This window comes from Giraffa tippelskirchi, chromosome 1 (assembly GCF_054371585.1).
Source record: "Giraffa tippelskirchi isolate mGirTip1 chromosome 1, T2T-mGirTip1v1.2.pri, whole genome shotgun sequence".
NCBI lineage: Eukaryota > Metazoa > Chordata > Mammalia > Artiodactyla > Giraffidae > Giraffa > Giraffa tippelskirchi.
In genome coordinates, this window is record NC_137275.1 from 110,911,954 (window position 1) to 110,932,654 (window position 20,701).

General features: G+C 51.1%; 1 protein-coding gene across 3 annotated transcripts in view; it reads right to left on the minus strand.

Annotated features, from left to right (window-relative positions):
* Positions 1 to 20,701, minus strand: part of LOC145505864 (uncharacterized) — a 92,029-nt gene that overhangs the window by 12,772 nt on the left and 58,556 nt on the right. For all 3 annotated transcript variants that reach the window (XM_081488998.1, XM_081489009.1, XM_081488990.1), the window contains 7 exons: positions 20,020 to 20,169; positions 17,063 to 17,286; positions 15,059 to 15,290; positions 8,610 to 8,831; positions 6,130 to 6,279; positions 3,173 to 3,396; positions 1,169 to 1,400 (listed from right to left, as the gene is read on the minus strand). In XM_081488998.1, the coding sequence (XP_081345124.1) occupies positions 1,169 to 1,400; positions 3,173 to 3,396; positions 6,130 to 6,279; positions 8,610 to 8,831; positions 15,059 to 15,290; positions 17,063 to 17,286; positions 20,020 to 20,169 (1,434 nt within the window). The remainder of the gene's footprint in view (positions 1 to 1,168; positions 1,401 to 3,172; positions 3,397 to 6,129; positions 6,280 to 8,609; positions 8,832 to 15,058; positions 15,291 to 17,062; positions 17,287 to 20,019; positions 20,170 to 20,701) is intronic.

The window sequence follows — 20,701 nt, forward strand, 5'->3', positions numbered from 1 at the left end:
CAGACTGCTATGACCAGAGCAAGTGGGAGGACGGGGGAGGGGAGATGGATGGGTAAACTACAGCCTCGGGGGGGTGCGGTTGTGGGAAGCTGGGGTCTGGATTGATGACAACGAAGCAGACAACAGGATGAGACAGGAAATCAAAACCAACGATGAAAGCAGACACACCGTCAGAGAACTCCAGCAACAAGAAAAAATATACAGAACTGTTCTTTTACAAATACTCGGAAAGAAATCAAGCATGAAACCACAGAGAAATCGTCAAAGAATACACACTATCAACTAATTGGCCAGTGATGCATATTATAAAACCAATGTGTCAAAAGACCACAAAATAGACCAGTTATCACTTCACATGCTGCTAAAATGATTCACAGTTAATTTAATTATATGCTGACTAACAATGCAGCTAACATGAAATGGGTGGTAACAAAAAAAGTGATAATACAAGTGCAGTTACAAAGCAGAGTGTTGTAGACATGATTTCACAGGGTAAACAGCAATGCGCTCAGGAAACCTAAGCTAAACATGGAAGAAAGCAGGAACATGCGCTTCAGAGCTGCACACTCTGTCACCAAAAGCCCTAGGTCGTCATCCCATTTTTAGACTCAGAAGAGTGAGGAAGCCCAACTTCTTCCCTGGGGCCCTGGGGCACCAGGCTTTTAACCTGGTTTCACACCCAGAGCTGGCCTGAGCGTGCAGCCAGGTCCAGCAGCAAGCAGACCAGTTTAGATTCTTGGCTTTGTTCCCACCGCATGGCCTGCAGCCTGCAGCCAGGTCTCCCCAATGAAAAATGTGCTGCGTGGGTCTCACACGCCAGGAGAGCTGCCTATGGTTACTTTCACAAGGCTGTCTACTCGGTGACAACAGAAACTTCCCTGCACCTGCTGTGTCCAGCACAGGCCGGGCCCAACGTTACAGAGGCAGGCCCTGGCTGAGTTCATGATGACGTGCTAAGCCGGTGGTCCAAATATCAAGACTAATTTGTTGCTGTGCGAGTATGGAATGATTCAAGACTAGGCAGTTTTTAAAAATCTTAGACCTCTAAGCGTAGCAAATGTACCTGAGTTTCTTCTGGGTAAAAACAGAAAAAACAAAAAACAAACAAACAAAAAAGAAAGCCAGTGTGCTGGGGGAGGGACGTGGCAGGGAGGAGGCAGACACATACCAGAGTCTTGATGTCCCGCTGGTCTACTTTCCGCGCCGAGCTGTGCCGCCTCCTTGGGGGCTTGGCGCGCCCACTGCTGGGCGGGCAGGAGCTGGCGAGCGAGGAGGCGGGACACAGGTTGAGGGAGCTCGAGGATTTACAACAACGAAGGTTGCCTAAGCTCCCCTTGCCCACCCTGCTCTCAGTATCCTCGGCCCGCTGCTCCGTGTTCTCCTTCTCTTCTTCGATCAACCTAAAATAGAATAAAACCCGTCACCTGCCTTTGTCAGCAGAGGAACGTGTCTGGACAACAAATGTGGGCTTGCATTCTGTGTCACGATTAGCATATTCCAGGAACAGTTGCTCAATTAACATCTCAGCAAAAAGGTTCAACTTTCCCTCTTTTCAATATTCTCAAACTTAGAATAACTTATCCTTGAGTCTTACAAAGTGGCCCCTGATCATTCTCGTTTGATTTGACTGGTTTACTCTAACATTCTGACGGGGCCTGGGTGGCGCCTCTCTCCCTGTGAGGAGATAACCTGAAGTTGACAACCTTTACCTTCCCTGCTCTCAGGGCAGAGATGCACGGCAGTGCCTCAAGTCTATTCCGCTGGGAATCAGGAACTCTGTACAATCAAAACAGTGAGCCACGAACAAGCTGGAGTTTCTAAACACAAGTCTCTAGACCAGATGAAGTGCTGAATTGATTTTTTTATTTTTTAGGTTGTCTATGTACAAATGCATCACTTGATGAAGTTCTCCACCAGCTTTGTGTGAGTTTCTGGACTCATGTCAATGTGCTGCATTAACCTAGAATTCACAGTTACTGCTCTTCTCCCCTAATGTCTCGCGGATGATTTTATATAGCAGTTTAAATATTCGATTATGCATATAACATGATTTTCAAAATAAAATACAAGATTCTCGCAGGTCGTCACCTCTCCAGTTTCACTTCTCCTTATCCACCCTGAAAGTTTTTCACTGTTGATAACAAGTTGATGGAAAGAATTTACCATTTACCTCAAGTCAACATGTTACCTAAGGAAAAATCACTTTTACCTGACAACATGCTGTAAAAATAAACATATTAATATGTAACCGTTCCGTATTTCCTGGGGGAGGGGGAAAGACAATCTTTCTGAGCTGTCTGTGCTCAAACACGGCCCACAAAGCAGTCTGTCTCAGCGTCAAACGTGCAGGCGGCACCACCTGCGTTTGCTGGTTGTGCCCTTCACCCCTGCCTTTCCCCCGGGCCCCCCGCACTCGGCTGACAGGAACGGGCACCTCGGCCTGGGCTGACGTGACAAGAACAGTCTGAGCAGCAGCTCTGCCAGGTCCTGTGCAGGGTCACCGGCCTGTGGCCACTCTGAACGTGGACAAGGGACAGGAGGCAGAGCTGTGCGGGTGCGGCACCAGGCTGGCCTCGGGGCCCCCAGCCACCTGGCCGCACCCAGACCCAAGGCCCCTGCTCGCCATGAGGCGGGCCTTTGGATTCTATCCCGTTTGTAAACTGTTATAACAGCCCAGACGGTGTCTACAGAAAACATCTCACAGACACTGATGAGTTGAGAAGAACTCAAACACATGTCCTTGGACCACTGTCGTACAACAAGCCAACCTTCACACTGTATTAAGTTCAAAAGGAAAATGCAGATCTGAGGGGGAATTTGCCACCCCAAAACCCCAGCTTTTCTGTTTCAGGTGGCTTTTCACCAGAATGTGGGAGGCTCCGAGGGACACACGAGGGCGAACCTTCAGTGCTGGAGGGTGCACGGGCCGCAGGGGACACTGTCACGGCACCTCACCCACCTTGGGGCTCAGAGCTGGTGGGGGGACACCCCACAACGCCCCCCACAGCCCTGGCTGACTGAGCTCTATAATCAAGGGCAATCTCAGAACTGAAAATTCTTGAAGCAGACTTGAAGTCAGTTTCCTTACTATGGAACACTCAGCCTTCTCTAAGGAGAAGACAGCTCCTCAGAGAAGCCGAGTTTCTGGGGAGCTCGGCTCGGGCTCACCCACCGGATCTCTTCGTTGATGGTGTCCAGCTGCTCCTGAAGCATCACAGTCAGAGTCTCGGCATCGCCCTGCCCGCTGGGCGACAGCAGAGCGGCCGAGCTGAAGAGGGTGGCCCTGTCGCCCCCGCCGTCAGACAAGTCTGCGTCACTCTCGAACGCCTGGGCCACGTTGGCCGGCACGCTGGCTTGCTGCGCGCGCTCCCAGTCCTTTTCCTTCAGGGTCTGCACCTGGGCACGAGAGGACCACGTCTCGTCAGCGACATTCAGGGCAGCTCAAGTCTATCAGGAACTGAACACAAGTTTACATGGAAGCCCCAACTGTGGATAAACGGGCCATGCTTATGAGACACTGCCATCTCTTAAGCGAGCAGTACTGAAGAAACAGGCAGGAGGAGAACCCACTCCCTAGATGGCCTGGTGACATTCAGGTCTTAGCGTGGATGGGAGGCAATCCTATGAGGTTATTCACAAGGGTGGGCCGATGGAGTCAGAGACAAAGTCCGAAAATTACAACAATACATCTGTGCCTCCATCAGCCAGGCTGAAGGAAAATAAGAAAAAGAAATCCTTCAGCTCCGCAGCCTCTGGGTCCACCTCAGCGGTCACCACTTGTGTTACTCACCGAGGAGCGCCATCCTCGCAGGTCCCCAGCCCTCCGTTTTCCAGGCTGGTCTGAACACGCACAGACAGGCGCAAGCAGGGCCAGCAGGGCTGGGAGGGCTGGGAGGGCCAGCCCCCCGCGGGGCTCCTCCCGGGGCGCAGGCCCGCGGGCTGTTCTGGGGGACGGCCCCTCACACCGCAAGGCGGCTCTGTCACCAGAGACGTGCGGGAGAGGGCCTGCTGGGCTCCGAGCCGCCCTCCAGCTCTCACACCTCACACCCTTCTCTCTGGCACATCTCCCCCCGGCCCACTCTCACCCAGGTCCTGCCTTCTTTCCCAGACATGACCTCAAAGCAGCCGAGGGGCAGCCTCGAGGTGCTGGCTTGCTGGCTCCCTGTCCCCCGTGGCCAGCGCCCTCGCCCCTGTCTTCGTCACGACCCCTCCCCAGGGCTGGGCCACCCCCTGCACTGGCTCCAGGACCACCTGCCATCATTCCTGCTCCTCTCCAGCGAACCAGCTGCATATGGCTTCACCCCCATCAGCTCAGCCAGCACGTCCTCTCCCTTCTCTCACCTTAAAATCGCACAAAGGGAACCAGCAGATTCCTCCTCCAGGGCTCCCTGCAGCGCCCACTGAGGGTCTCTGAGAGCTCCCTGGGAGAGGCCTCTACTGTCCCCCTCCCCGCCCAGTCTCCAGCTCTCTGCAAGCAGGCGGTGTGCCCCGCTCGCAGGGCAGCTCCCAGGGAGCTCTGAGGAACCCATGTTACCAAGCCCCCTCCTCTCCTTGCCCTCCCCCCACCCCAAGCATGTCTCTCCCTGGGCACCAGGCCCCGCCCTCCCTGGGGTTACTAGTCAGTCCCTTGCGCCCCTTCTCAACCTTGGAATGCGAGGCACCCCACAGCTCTACCCTTGCACCCCCTATCTCTCCACGGGCACCTGCCTGGTGACTTTACCTTGTCTGTGCCTTTAAACACCATCTGTATGCCCACGACCCAAGTCCACCTTGAGCTGAGTGAGGCCTCTCCTGGATCCAGGCCGGAACACTCAGCTGCTGACCTCACAGGTCCCCTGGACACCCCATGGGCTCATCCACCTCAACAGGGCTGAGGCCCGTCTCTTAGCTCCCTGCCCTGACAGCCCTCCTCAGCTCAGGAAACAGGCTCTGGCCTCGAGCTGCTCAGGCCTGAGCCCGGGGTCCTCCCTGATGCGGCCCTCTCTCTCCCTTATCTCCGCTTGTTGACACGACCCTTGATCTATCTCCGAGTGGCTACTTCTCTTCCGGCCTCCGGGTCTCTGTTCCAGGTCACCCTCCTGGTGTCACCTCGCTGGCCACCCTGTTCACACACGATCGTCCCCCCTCCTCAGACAACTCGGGCACTCTGGTCTCCTTCCCCTGCTCACTACTGTCCGACAGGCTGCGTGGGTTTAAAAATGGGTCCACAAATTCTTCCATCCTCCTCCCTTCAAGAGGCAGAGGGGGCAACTCCTGCTCAGCCCCTGAGCGAGGCAGGACTTCGCAGCTCACTCTCGCAAACAGAACTGAAGGTGTGCGGCTTCCGAGACCGGGGCGCGAAAGGCCCCGGGCTACATCCCGCGCTCTCGCTCTCAGAGGGTGTTCTGAGGAAAGCCAGGCCGTGAAGAGGTCCACACGGCAGGGACCTGGGCCTGTCCCCACCAGCCAGGTGAGTCTGAAAGCCTGCCATCCAGCCCTGGGGGGCCTTCCCATGTTTGCGTCCTCAGGAGGCCCTGAACCAGGCCCACCTGCTGCAAAGCACAGAAACTGGACTGTGACCTGCTCACTGGGAAGTCACTAAGCTTTGCAGTGATTTGTTACATGGCAGTGGATAAAGAACGCACACGGTTTTTAATTCACTGCTGGAGTCCTAGTTCTGACGATGTCTGGCCCAAACTAGCTGCTCACTGAACATGGCAGCTCAAAACACAGACATGTATGAAAACATACATGCCATAAATGAGGCGAAAATACAAAGGTACTTAAACTTCCAATGAGAATTCTTCTCACTATAAAATGATGGGTATGTGTATCCATTTACTCGCAGGATGATTTCAATCAAAACGGTGCTAATTAGTACTGTGCTGGGCCTCACAGTAGGCCACAAGTTATCAAAATTGGTTCTTTTAAGAAAAAAAAGCATGCCTTAAAAGGAAACTCGTAGCCAGAAAAAGGAAAATGGGAAGACATAAAGCGATCTATCAACGCTTTGTTCCAAAACCATTTCAGGACCACAGTGTGAGGGGGCAGGTGCCTTACAACGTGGGAGTCACATGAAAAGGTGTTTACCTTCCTTCCTCAGGAATTCACCACTATAAAAGTCAGACACAGTTCAGTAAAAGCCGTTACCTGTCGATGCATAGAATCCTTATCTGCGATTTCATTTCCAAGTTTATCATTGAGGTCGTCGTGCACAGAGGTGGCTTCGCGCTGGGCGGCAAGGTAGCATCTCTCAAGGGTAGTGATTCGCACCTCCACGTCCGTGTTCTGGACCATGGCCTACACCGGGCATTGCAGAGTAGAAAAGGTAAGTCATTATCATGGAACATTCCGATACACGTACGCGTAAAAAAGTTGGACTAAATCCTAAGTTTCAACTCAAAAATAAAGTTAGCGTCCTCAAAATTAAAGTCCTAGACACGGCAGTTTCCTCGGACGTGAGCAAAAACGTGCCTACTTAAAATGTCACATTTGCCACGATTGGCACCCATATGTCTGTATTAACGTTCTGTCTGGCCACTCGGTTTCCCAAGCTTCTCTTCAACATAATCAACCCAAACAGCAAAGAGTATACTAAACTACCCTGTTATTGCATGAATTCCAGGAGGAATGGTATCTGGCATGAAGTCACGACCTCTGTCTGCTACACCACACAGGCGGACTGGATCCACAAGAGGGAGGGACCTTCGACAGATCCAACAGGGACCTCTGAGGCTCGTTTCCTCGGGTAAAAGTCGGAAAACTCTCATGCAATTTCCTCAGAATTCAAGTAACAGTAATGAGTGGAAACAGAAGTCAAAGTTTAACACAACTGGAAGCAGCCTTCTCAAGCCTAATTCTTCTAAAGCAGACTTACACCACATGTATGAAAGGGTCAAACCAGGACCAGAACTTGCTGCTGGTGCAACTCCCGTCCGCCAGGTCAAAATCCACTGCAGGTCCCTCCGTAGTCGACTACTAAGTAACCAATGTGGGCAAAGGCCTGACATTAAAAGTGAAAGGTCTCAAGGCCGCTTTTCCCAGAATTCTCTACATATTGAACTCTGCCACCTAATCTCCTCCTGTTGCCAAAGAGTAGTGGGAAAAGGTTATACAAGCGTGCAAATATTCTGTTTTGAGTTCTCACATTGAGCTCTCACAGAGAATTACTCACACCAAGCTACTAAACAAGGACACCTGCTGTAGCACATGTCGGAGGGGTTCTGTCTGAGACGGTCTCACGGGGGAGGGGTGGGGCAGGGTGGGCGCTGTCTGCCTGCCTACAAAGGAGAGGTGAGGCTCACAGGAGGAGGCCCGAACCCTCAGCACTCTTCTCTTTTCACAATGACCGTTAGGCAGTTTCTCATCAATCATGACAGCCGCAGACACGACCACCAGAAACATCATGACTCTACATGGTTACACAGCACGGGCCTGAGGCTCTGAGGGTGAGCAAACGCCACTCGACCTGTCTGACCGCCGGTATCAATGTCACACATCCCCTCAAGGAGCAGAACCTCAGAAAACTAGAGAAGACGGCCAGGCAAGCTGCCTCAGCAGGGCCCACACAGCGGGCTCCCATCTCTCCGAGAGAACGGGCTCCACAGACGTCACCAGACTCGCCTGAGTGAACCCGAAGGAAATTTCAGCATCATCAGGTATACATTCGACAGGCAGGTGGGGGGGATGAACTGGGAGACTGGGGTTGACGTATGTACACTACTGAGACTATGCGTAAAGTCAACAACGAGTAAGGACCTACTCTACAGCACAGGGCAGTCTACTCAGGGCTCTGTGGTGAAGTAAATGGGTAGGAAATCTAAAAAGAGGGATATATGTAGACACACACACACACACACGTATATATATATATATATATATATATATAAATATAAATATAAATATAAATATAAATATAAATATATATATATATATATATATATATATATATATATATATATATGACGGATTCACTTTGCTGTACAGCAGACATTGACACAGCAGTGTAAAGCAACTGCTAACTGCTAAGTCGCTTCGGTCGTGTCCGACTCTGTGCGACCCCACAGACGGTAGCCCACCAGGCTCCCCTGTCCCTGGGATTCTCCAGGCAAGAATACTGGAGTGGGTTGCCATTTCCTTCTCCAGTGTATCAAAGGGAAAAGTGAAAGTGAAGTCGCTCAGTTGTGTCCGACTCTTAGCGACCCCATGGACTGTAGCCTACCAGGCTCCTCCATCCATGGGATTTTCCAGGCAAGAGTACTGGAGTGGGGTACCATTGCCTTCTCCAAGAAAAAGGAAAGCAACTAGACTCCAATAAATGAATGAATGGATGAATGAATTTTTCAAAGAGGAACACACTGGGCACCCTAGAACTTGTAGAAATGAGGAGTCCACACCCAGGGTGAGCACAGCGCTAGGGATGCCCTCGTGTTGCTCCACTGCCAATGGACCGCCTGGACCAGGCCTCTTCTACCCCAGAGATCTCGACGCAGAGGCGGGGAGGCCGCCAGTCGCGGTCTCGCCAGCGCTCTGTGCTCCTACTCACGCAGCCATCCCAAAGCTCAGATCAGCCGGAGAACAAGGGACCCACATTCCACCTCAGGACAACAGACACGTCCGCTGTCACTCACTTCGCGGACATCCCGCTGTGGTTGTCTGTTCGCTTCCTCGGACGCGAGGAGCTCCTTCCTGGCCGTGTCCGGGTCCTCCTCCGGCTCTCTCACGTAGGCAGAGAGGTTTGCCAGGCACTCCTTCGACTGGCTCTGCTCCCCTGACTGCCTCTCGATGACCTCCTGGAGCTCGATCACCTTAGCCAGGTCTTCCTCGTGGCTTGGGGAGCCGTCGGAGGATCTCTAAGGGGGAAAGGAAGCCTTAGACAGACAGCCTTGTTTTGGGAGGGAGGGAACACAGCATTTCCGGGCAATCGGTGAGGTCAAAACTTTCTTCTGCACTCTGGGAGCTCACACGACCCTCACGGCCACTCAGATCTACATGGTGCATTGCTGACAGGTCCCAACAGCCCCGCACAGACTGGATGGTAAGGCGAGAACCAGACAGAGAGCGAGACCGAGGACTTGCCTTTCCATTGGTGCTTGGCATGTTTACTTGCTCGGGATTTACATCAAGCACCCCGTCCGTTAGTAGCTTTCCCCAGTTATTCTGCTCTTTAAGAATCATCTGCTAAACGTGAAGTCCACCGGACTTTAGGAAGCATCACTACGAACAAAGCTAGTGGAGCTGATGGAATTCCAGCTGAGCTATCTCAAATCCTGAAAGATGATGCTGTGAAAGTGCTATATTCAATATGCCAGCAAATATGGAAAACTCAGCGGTGGCCACAGGACTGGAAATGGTCAGTTTTCATCCCAATCCCAAAGAAAGGCAATGCCAAAGAATGCTCAAACTACCGCACAATGGCACTCATCTCACGTGCTAGTAAAGTAATGCTTAAAATTCTCTAAGCCAGGCTTCAGCGATAGGTGAACCGTGAACTTCCAGATGTTCAAGCTGATTTTAGAAAAGGCAGAGGAACCAGAGATCAAATTGCCAATATCTGCTGGATCATCGAAAAAGCAAGAGAGTTCCCGAAAAACATCGATTTCTGCTTTATGGACTATGCCAAACAAAGCCTTTGACTGTGTGGATCACAATCAACTGTGGAAAATTCTGAAAGAGATGGGAATACCAGACCATCTGACCTGTCTCTTGGGAAACCTGTACGCAGGTCAGGAAGCAACAGTTAGAACTGGACATGGAACAACAGACTGGTTCCAAATAGGAAAAGGAGGACGTCAAGGCTGTGTGTCCTTGTCACCCTGCTTATTTAACTTAGACGCAGGGTACATCATGAGAGACGCTGGGCTGGAAGAAACACAAGCTGGAATCGAGACTGCCGGGAGAAACATCAATAACCTCAGATATGCAGATGACACCACCCTTACGGCAGAAAGTGGAAAAGAACTAAAGAGCCTCTTGATGAAAGTGAAAGAGGAGAGTGAAAAAGTTGGCTTAAAGCTCAACGTTCAGAAAACTAAGATCATGGCATCAGGTCCCATCACCTCATGGGAAATAGATGGGGAAACTGTGGAAACAGTGTCAGACTTTATGTTTGGGGGCTCCAAAATCACTGCTGATGGTGACTGCAGCCACGAAACTGAAAGACGCTTACGCCTTGGAAGGAAGGTTTTGGCCAACTTAGATGGCATATTTAAAAGCAGAGACACTACTTTGCCAACAAAAGTCCGTCTAGTCAAGGCTATGGTTTTTCCAGTGGTCGTGTATGGATGTGAGAGTCGGACGGTGAAGAAAGCTGAGCGCCACAGAACTGATGCCTCTGAACTGTGGTGTGGGAGAAGACTCTTGAGAGTCCCTTGGAGTGCAAGGAGATCCGAACAGTCCATCCTAAAGGGGATCAATCCTGGGTGTTCATTGGAAGGACTGATGTTGAAGCTGAAACTCCAACACTTTGGCCACCTCATGCGAAGAGCTGACTCATTGGAAAAGACCCTAATGCTGGGAAGGATTGAGGGCAGGAGGAGAAGGGGACGACAGAGGATGAGATGGCTGGATGGCATCACTGACTCGATGGACATGGGTTTGGGTGGACTCCGGGAGCTGGTGACGGACAGGGAGGCCTGGCGTGCTGCGATTCATGGGGTTGCAAAGATTCGGACACGACTGAGCGACTGAACTCAACTGAAGTCTTCACTAAGAGATACTCTTCTATCAATCTCGAGGGGAGGGAGATGGGAGGGAGGTTCAAAAGGGAGGGGATATATGTGTACCTATGCCTGATTTTTCCTGCGATTTGACAGACAAGAACAAAATTCTGTAAAGCAATTATCCTTCAATTAAAAAATAAGCTAATTAAAAAAAAAAAAAAAAGATCTCTCCTGGACGCCCAGCTTTTCCGCTGGTCCTGGGTCTGAGGACAGGAAACAGTGGTGGCAACAGTGTGGGGAACAGATAAACCCCTTCAGGGTCCAGACAGGTCTCACTTATACATGTGGGCGTGTGGTTCAGCCAGGGGAGGTTTTAGGAAGCATGCATGGAAAGTATTTTTATAAACAATGAGTGCGTCGTTTTAACCAACTAACCTGTGGCTTTGTAATGGGATTCTGTAAAGAATACTGATCCACTGCAGCTCCACAGGAGCTTGGTGACAACAAAGTGACTTACTGCAAAATACAGCTGAACTCGTTTAACAGCAGCTGGATAAACTGTGCACTCTCCCCTGATCTCTAACAACCACCCTCAGACAACAGAAGGTTACAAAAGCTAGAAATTATCCACATGGAACTGAAGAGGGATCAATCTCAAATTCAAGTTAAAAGAAGCATTTATAAAAATCAGAAAACAACAAAGAACAGAGCAGGGAAGTGACACACCTGGGCTGACTAGGACTGAATGCAGACAAACACCTGCCTCAAAGTCAGGGACCACGGCCAGGCCCTTCCCCCGGGCCTTGTCCTAAGAAAGGCCTCTGGGTCCCCAGCCTGGCACCCTCCGCCAGGATGGGAGCCCGCCCCACGGGTGCCCACGTGAGTCGGATGGGCAGTACCGTGTCCTCATTTAACAGGAGGGCAAAGCAGGCCACAAAGCGGGCAAGCGGCACACCCAGGTCACCAACCTCAGGGTGACGGAGCTACTCTGCTGTGCCCGGCAGAAGGGTTCCTGGGCACTGAGCTGCCTGAACCGGAGCGCGGCTGCCCAAGTCCTGTGGGAAGGCCCCAGGAGTGCTCCATCAGCGGGCTGGGAGCAGGAGAGGGACAAGGAAGGCCAGCCCTCGGGCCACTGGACTCCAACAACAGGGGCTCATCCAAGTGACCCGAGGGGAGAGGCACCGAGCTCCCTCCTGAGGCTCCCTCCATCAGGGTTGCTGTGATGGACAGGAGGGCCTCTGGAGGAAAGCGGGATGGACGGCACCACGGTTAAGTGTCCAGGCTCTGATCAGACCAGTCTGCACCGCACCGCTGGGTATGCGAGCCTGGGCACGGTGCCCGGCCTCTCTAAGCCTCAGTGTCCATATCTGCTGAATGGGGATAACAGCAGCCTGGACCTCACCTGGGTGTCTGCGGGATTAGATGACGGGCTCAGAAAGCACTGGACACGGTGCCTGGCACACAGAGTCTCCTGCACACTGCTACCCACCGTCATTAAATTGGCTTCCCCCAAATCTAATATCTATGGCTCTGATTCAGTCATTTCTTTTAAGAAAACACTACGTGGAAATTCCATGGTGGTCCAGAGGTGAGGACTTGGCACTTTCACTTTCACACCGGTCTGATCCCTGGTTGGGGAACTAACATCCCATTAGCTGTGCAGTATGGCCAAAAAAATAAGTAAAGAAAATTTTAAAAATAATAAATAATACTATGTCTATTATAAATAAGCATGAGATGATTAGAAGGCAACCAAGTGGGAGAAAGGCAAACTGTTACAATTGTCCCAACCAATGACCTATTTCCAACAGAACCATCAGTTCAGTTCAGTTCAGTTCAGTTCCGTTCCGTTCAGTCGCTCAGTCGTGTCTGACTCTTTGCGACCCCATGAATTGTAGCACGCCAGGCCTCCCTGTCCATCACTAACTCCCGGAGTCCACCCAAACCCATGTCCATCGAGTCAGTGATGCCATCCAGCCATCTCATCCTCTATTGTCCCCTTCTCCTCCTGCCCCCAATCCTACCCAGCATTAGGGTCTTTTCCAATGAGTCAACTCTTCGCGTGAGGTGGCCAAAGTACTGGAGTTTCAGCTTCAAAATCAGTCCTTCCAATGAACACCCAGGATTGATCTCCTTTAGGATGGATTGATTGCATCATCAGCATATTTTAAGTGGTGGGTGAGTTTCATTACTTCTATTAAAATGTCAATCATCCACCAGTACGTAACCACATAGTGTTCATTCACTAACACGATAAGGACTCTAATACTTCACAGAGAAACAAAGGCATGCTAAATTACTAAATAGTTTACCTTTCGACGATGCTTCCTTAACTCACTAGACTGATAGATGCATGCAGAGAAATGAAGAGAAACCAGATTTATTGCGACTTTGAAGCTAAAAATTCAAGAATCAATATAGGCAAAGACAGTAAAGCAAAAATGACGGCAAACATATAAGTGAGATGTAGATTTAGAGAACATGTAACTGGAAACAGAACAATTTGTTGGACCACATTAGTTAAATAAGCTATTCAAGATTTACTAGAGAAACACTATACATTATTCCTCAGGAAGATACAATTCTATTACAACATCATGATTTGTTAAAGCACAGCACTGTGTACAACAAAGGGCCTTAACAGTTGTCTGTTCTCAGCCAAACCTCTCTATAAGTTAGTTTCTCTTAATAAAAAAAACATGTTATACTTTAAAATAGTAATTTAACTGACGAGGAAGTTGCCGTAATACCTATTTTAACACTGAACAAATCTAACCACCTGTTGGACATTAATGTAAAACCGTTACCTAGAATTTGATTTCAAACTTCTGAAAATAAATTCATTAAAGCAGGTACCCTATGAAAATATGTAAGAATGAAAGCTAGCATAACAGCAGGTGGAGTCTTCACATTTTATGAACCATAGAAGATACTTTGTAAAAGAGTCTGGTAGAGACATTAAGCATGCAAAAGCTGATGAGATTTACAGTCTCAAATACAAGCACCAACACAGAAAGGATGTTGTGTCAAAAGTCCATTAATTCTACACATAAGAGGATCATTTCTTCAGGTAAGCATAATCTCAGTTATGAATTACACAGGTTCTGTAGTGTATCATCCATCTACATTATGCTTGTAACTGCACAGTGATAACAATAATTCAAACTTAGTGCTATGGGGGAAAAACACCATTTAATGAGACATGAAGACAAAGCAGAAACCCGACTAAGGGGACACACGCTGTGGACCCCAGACTGCTATGACCAGAGCAAGTGGGAGGACGGGGGAGGGGAGATGGATGGGTAAACTACAGCCTCGGGGGGGTGCGGTTGTGGGAAGCTGGGGTCTGGATTGATGACAACGAAGCAGACAACAGGATGAGACAGGAAATCAAAACCAACGATGAAAGCAGACACACCGTCAGAGAACTCCAGCAACAAGAAAAAATATACAGAACTGTTCTTTTACAAATACTCGGAAAGAAATCAAGCATGAAACCACAGAGAAATCGTCAAAGAATACACACTATCAACTAATTGGCCAGTGATGCATATTATAAAACCAATGTGTCAAAAGACCACAAAATAGACCAGTTATCACTTCACATGCTGCTAAAATGATTCACAGTTAATTTAATTATATGCTGACTAACAATGCAGCTAACATGAAATGGGTGGTAACAAAAAAAGTGATAATACAAGTGCAGTTACAAAGCAGAGTGTTGTAGACATGATTTCACAGGGTAAACAGCAATGCGCTCAGGAAACCTAAGCTAAACATGGAAGAAAGCAGGAACATGCGCTTCAGAGCTGCACACTCTGTCACCAAAAGCCCTAGGTCGTCATCCCATTTTTAGACTCAGAAGAGTGAGGAAGCCCAACTTCTTCCCTGGGGCCCTGGGGCACCAGGCTTTTAACCTGGTTTCACACCCAGAGCTGGCCTGAGCGTGCAGCCAGGTCCAGCAGCAAGCAGACCAGTTTAGATTCTTGGCTTTGTTCCCACCGCATGGCCTGCAGCCTGCAGCCAGGTCTCCCCAATGAAAAATGTGCTGCGTGGGTCTCACACGCCAGGAGAGCTGCCTATGGTTACTTTCACAAGGCTGTCTACTCGGTGACAACAGAAACTTCCCTGCACCTGCTGTGTCCAGCACAGGCCGGGCCCAACGTTACAGAGGCAGGCCCTGGCTGAGTTCATGATGACGTGCTAAGCCGGTGGTCCAAATATCAAGACTAATTTGTTGCTGTGCGAGTATGGAATGATTCAAGACTAGGCAGTTTTTAAAAATCTTAGACCTCTAAGCGTAGCAAATGTACCTGAGTTTCTTCTGGGTAAAAACAGAAAAAACAAAAAACAAACAAACAAAAAAGAAAGCCAGTGTGCTGGGGGAGGGACGTGGCAGGGAGGAGGCAGACACATACCAGAGTCTTGATGTCCCGCTGGTCTACTTTCCGCGCCGAGCTGTGCCGCCTCCTTGGGGGCTTGGCGCGCCCACTGCTGGGCGGGCAGGAGCTGGCGAGCGAGGAGGCGGGACACAGGTTGAGGGAGCTCGAGGATTTACAACAACGAAGGTTGCCTAAGCTCCCCTTGCCCACCCTGCTCTCAGTATCCTCGGCCCGCTGCTCCGTGTTCTCCTTCTCTTCTTCGATCAACCTAAAATAGAATAAAACCCGTCACCTGCCTTTGTCAGCAGAGGAACGTGTCTGGACAACAAATGTGGGCTTGCATTCTGTGTCACGATTAGCATATTCCAGGAACAGTTGCTCAATTAACATCTCAGCAAAAAGGTTCAACTTTCCCTCTTTTCAATATTCTCAAACTTAGAATAACTTATCCTTGAGTCTTACAAAGTGGCCCCTGATCATTCTCGTTTGATTTGACTGGTTTACTCTAACATTCTGACGGGGCCTGGGTGGCGCCTCTCTCCCTGTGAGGAGATAACCTGAAGTTGACAACCTTTACCTTCCCTGCTCTCAGGGCAGAGATGCACGGCAGTGCCTCAAGTCTATTCCGCTGGGAATCAGGAACTCTGTACAATCAAAACAGTGAGCCACGAACAAGCTGGAGTTTCTAAACACAAGTCTCTAGACCAGATGAAGTGCTGAATTGATTTTTTTATTTTTTAGGTTGTCTATGTACAAATGCATCACTTGATGAAGTTCTCCACCAGCTTTGTGTGAGTTTCTGGACTCATGTCAATGTGCTGCATTAACCTAGAATTCACAGTTACTGCTCTTCTCCCCTAATGTCTCGCGGATGATTTTATATAGCAGTTTAAATATTCGATTATGCATATAACATGATTTTCAAAATAAAATACAAGATTCTCGCAGGTCGTCACCTCTCCAGTTTCACTTCTCCTTATCCACCCTGAAAGTTTTTCACTGTTGATAACAAGTTGATGGAAAGAATTTACCATTTACCTCAAGTCAACATGTTACCTAAGGAAAAATCACTTTTACCTGACAACATGCTGTAAAAATAAACATATTAATATGTAACCGTTCCGTATTTCCTGGGGGAGGGGGAAAGACAATCTTTCTGAGCTGTCTGTGCTCAAACACGGCCCACAAAGCAGTCTGTCTCAGCGTCAAACGTGCAGGCGGCACCACCTGCGTTTGCTGGTTGTGCCCTTCACCCCTGCCTTTCCCCCGGGCCCCCCGCACTCGGCTGACAGGAACGGGCACCTCGGCCTGGGCTGACGTGACAAGAACAGTCTGAGCAGCAGCTCTGCCAGGTCCTGTGCAGGGTCACCGGCCTGTGGCCACTCTGAACGTGGACAAGGGACAGGAGGCAGAGCTGTGCGGGTGCGGCACCAGGCTGGCCTCGGGGCCCCCAGCCACCTGGCCGCACCCAGACCCAAGGCCCCTGCTCGCCATGAGGCGGGCCTTTGGATTCTATCCCGTTTGTAAACTGTTATAACAGCCCAGACGGTGTCTACAGAAAACATCTCACAGACACTGATGAGTTGAGAAGAACTCAAACACATGTCCTTGGACCACTGTCGTACAACAAGCCAACCTTCACACTGTATTAAGTTCAAAAGGAAAATGCAGATCTGAGGGGGAATTTGCCACCCCAAAACCCCAGCTTTTCTGTTTCAGGTGGCTTTTCACCAGAATGTGGGAGGCTCCGAGGGACACACGAGGGCGAACCTTCAGTGCTGGAGGGTGCACGGGCCGCAGGGGACACTGTCACGGCACCTCACCCACCTTGGGGCTCAGAGCTGGTGGGGGGACACCCCACAACGCCCCCCACAGCCCTGGCTGACTGAGCTCTATAATCAAGGGCAATCTCAGAACTGAAAATTCTTGAAGCAGACTTGAAGTCAGTTTCCTTACTATGGAACACTCAGCCTTCTCTAAGGAGAAGACAGCTCCTCAGAGAAGCCGAGTTTCTGGGGAGCTCGGCTCGGGCTCACCCACCGGATCTCTTCGTTGATGGTGTCCAGCTGCTCCTGAAGCATCACAGTCAGAGTCTCGGCATCGCCCTGCCCGCTGGGCGACAGCAGAGCGGCCGAGCTGAAGAGGGTGGCCCTGTCGCCCCCGCCGTCAGACAAGTCTGCGTCACTCTCGAACGCCTGGGCCACGTTGGCCGGCACGCTGGCTTGCTGCGCGCGCTCCCAGTCCTTTTCCTTCAGGGTCTGCACCTGGGCACGAGAGGACCACGTCTCGTCAGCGACATTCAGGGCAGCTCAAGTCTATCAGGAACTGAACACAAGTTTACATGGAAGCCCCAACTGTGGATAAACGGGCCATGCTTATGAGACACTGCCATCTCTTAAGCGAGCAGTACTGAAGAAACAGGCAGGAGGAGAACCCACTCCCTAGATGGCCTGGTGACATTCAGGTCTTAGCGTGGATGGGAGGCAATCCTATGAGGTTATTCACAAGGGTGGGCCGATGGAGTCAGAGACAAAGTCCGAAAATTACAACAATACATCTGTGCCTCCATCAGCCAGGCTGAAGGAAAATAAGAAAAAGAAATCCTTCAGCTCCGCAGCCTCTGGGTCCACCTCAGCGGTCACCACTTGTGTTACTCACCGAGGAGCGCCATCCTCGCAGGTCCCCAGCCCTCCGTTTTCCAGGCTGGTCTGAACACGCACAGACAGGCGCAAGCAGGGCCAGCAGGGCTGGGAGGGCTGGGAGGGCCAGCCCCCCGCGGGGCTCCTCCCGGGGCGCAGGCCCGCGGGCTGTTCTGGGGGACGGCCCCTCACACCGCAAGGCGGCTCTGTCACCAGAGACGTGCGGGAGAGGGCCTGCTGGGCTCCGAGCCGCCCTCCAGCTCTCACACCTCACACCCTTCTCTCTGGCACATCTCCCCCCGGCCCACTCTCACCCAGGTCCTGCCTTCTTTCCCAGACATGACCTCAAAGCAGCCGAGGGGCAGCCTCGAGGTGCTGGCTTGCTGGCTCCCTGTCCCCCGTGGCCAGCGCCCTCGCCCCTGTCTTCGTCACGACCCCTCCCCAGGGCTGGGCCACCCCCTGCACTGGCTCCAGGACCACCTGCCATCATTCCTGCTCCTCTCCAGCGAACCAGCTGCATATGGCTTCACCCCCATCAGCTCAGCCAGCACGTCCTCTCCCTTCTCTCACCTTAAAATCGCACAAAGGGAACCAGCAGATTCCTCCTCCAGGGCTCCCTGCAGCGCCCACTGAGGGTCTCTGAGAGCTCCCTGGGAGAGGCCTCTACTGTCCCCCTCCCCGCCCAGTCTCCAGCTCTCTGCAAGCAGGCGGTGTGCCCCGCTCGCAGGGCAGCTCCCAGGGAGCTCTGAGGAACCCATGTTACCAAGCCCCCTCCTCTCCTTGCCCTCCCCCCACCCCAAGCATGTCTCTCCCTGGGCACCAGGCCCCGCCCTCCCTGGGGTTACTAGTCAGTCCCTTGCGCCCCTTCTCAACCTTGGAATGCGAGGCACCCCACAGCTCTACCCTTGCACCCCCTATCTCTCCACGGGCACCTGCCTGGTGACTTTACCTTGTCTGTGCCTTTAAACACCATCTGTATGCCCACGACCCAAGTCCACCTTGAGCTGAGTGAGGCCTCTCCTGGATCCAGGCCGGAACACTCAGCTGCTGACCTCACAGGTCCCCTGGACACCCCATGGGCTCATCCACCTCAACAGGGCTGAGGCCCGTCTCTTAGCTCCCTGCCCTGACAGCCCTCCTCAGCTCAGGAAACAGGCTCTGGCCTCGAGCTGCTCAGGCCTGAGCCCGGGGTCCTCCCTGATGCGGCCCTCTCTCTCCCTTATCTCCGCTTGTTGACACGACCCTTGATCTATCTCCGAGTGGCTACTTCTCTTCCGGCCTCCGGGTCTCTGTTCCAGGTCACCCTCCTGGTGTCACCTCGCTGGCCACCCTGTTCACACACGATCGTCCCCCCTCCTCAGACAACTCGGGCACTCTGGTCTCCTTCCCCTGCTCACTACTGTCCGACAGGCTGCGTGGGTTTAAAAATGGGTCCACAAATTCTTCCATCCTCCTCCCTTCAAGAGGCAGAGGGGGCAACTCCTGCTCAGCCCCTGAGCGAGGCAGGACTTCGCAGCTCACTCTCGCAAACAGAACTGAAGGTGTGCGGCTTCCGAGACCGGGGCGCGAAAGGCCCCGGGCTACATCCCGCGCTCTCGCTCTCAGAGGGTGTTCTGAGGAAAGCCAGGCCGTGAAGAGGTCCACACGGCAGGGACCTGGGCCTGTCCCCACCAGCCAGGTGAGTCTGAAAGCCTGCCATCCAGCCCTGGGGGGCCTTCCCATGTTTGCGTCCTCAGGAGGCCCTGAACCAGGCCCACCTGCTGCAAAGCACAGAAACTGGACTGTGACCTGCTCACTGGGAAGTCACTAAGCTTTGCAGTGATTTGTTACATGGCAGTGGATAAAGAACGCACACGGTTTTTAATTCACTGCTGGAGTCCTAGTTCTGACGATGTCTGGCCCAAACTAGCTGCTCACTGAACATGGCAGCTCAAAACACAGACATGTATGAAAACATACATGCCATAAATGAGGCGAAAATACAAAGGTACTTAAACTTCCAATGAGAATTCTTCTCACTATAAAATGATGGGTATGTGTATCCATTTACTCGCAGGATGATTTCAATCAAAACGGTGCTAATTAGTACTGTGCTGGGCCTCACAGTAGGCCACAAGTTATCAAAATTGGTTCTTTTAAGAAAAAAAAGCATGCCTTAAAAGGAAACTCGTAGCCAGAAAAAGGAAAATGGGAAGACATAAAGCGATCTATCAACGCTTTGTTCCAAAACCATTTCAGGACCACAGTGTGAGGGGGCAGGTGCCTTACAACGTGGGAGTCACATGAAAAGGTGTTTACCTTCCTTCCTCAGGAATTCACCACTATAAAAGTCAGACACAGTTCAGTAAAAGCCGTTACCTGTCGATGCATAGAATCCTTATCTGCGATTTCATTTCCAAGTTTATCATTGAGGTCGTCGTGCACAGAGGTGGCTTCGCGCTGGGCGGCAAGGTAGCATCTCTCAAGGGTAGTGATTCGCACCTCCACGTCCGTGTTCTGGACCATGGCCTACACCGGGCATTGCAGAGTAGAAAAGGTAAGTCATTATCATGGAACATTCCGATACACGTACGCGTAAAAAAGTTGGACTAAATCCTAAGTTTCAACTCAAAAATAAAGTTAGCGTCCTCAAAATTAAAGTCCTAGACACGGCAGTTTCCTCGGACGTGAGCAAAAACGTGCCTACTTAAAATGTCACATTTGCCACGATTGGCACCCATATGTCTGTATTAACGTTCTGTCTGGCCACTCGGTTTCCCAAGCTTCTCTTCAACATAATCAACCCAAACAGCAAAGAGTATACTAAACTACCCTGTTATTGCATGAATTCCAGGAGGAATGGTATCTGGCATGAAGTCACGACCTCTGTCTGCTACACCACACAGGCGGACTGGATCCACAAGAGGGAGGGACCTTCGACAGATCCAACAGGGACCTCTGAGGCTCGTTTCCTCGGGTAAAAGTCGGAAAACTCTCATGCAATTTCCTCAGAATTCAAGTAACAGTAATGAGTGGAAACAGAAGTCAAAGTTTAACACAA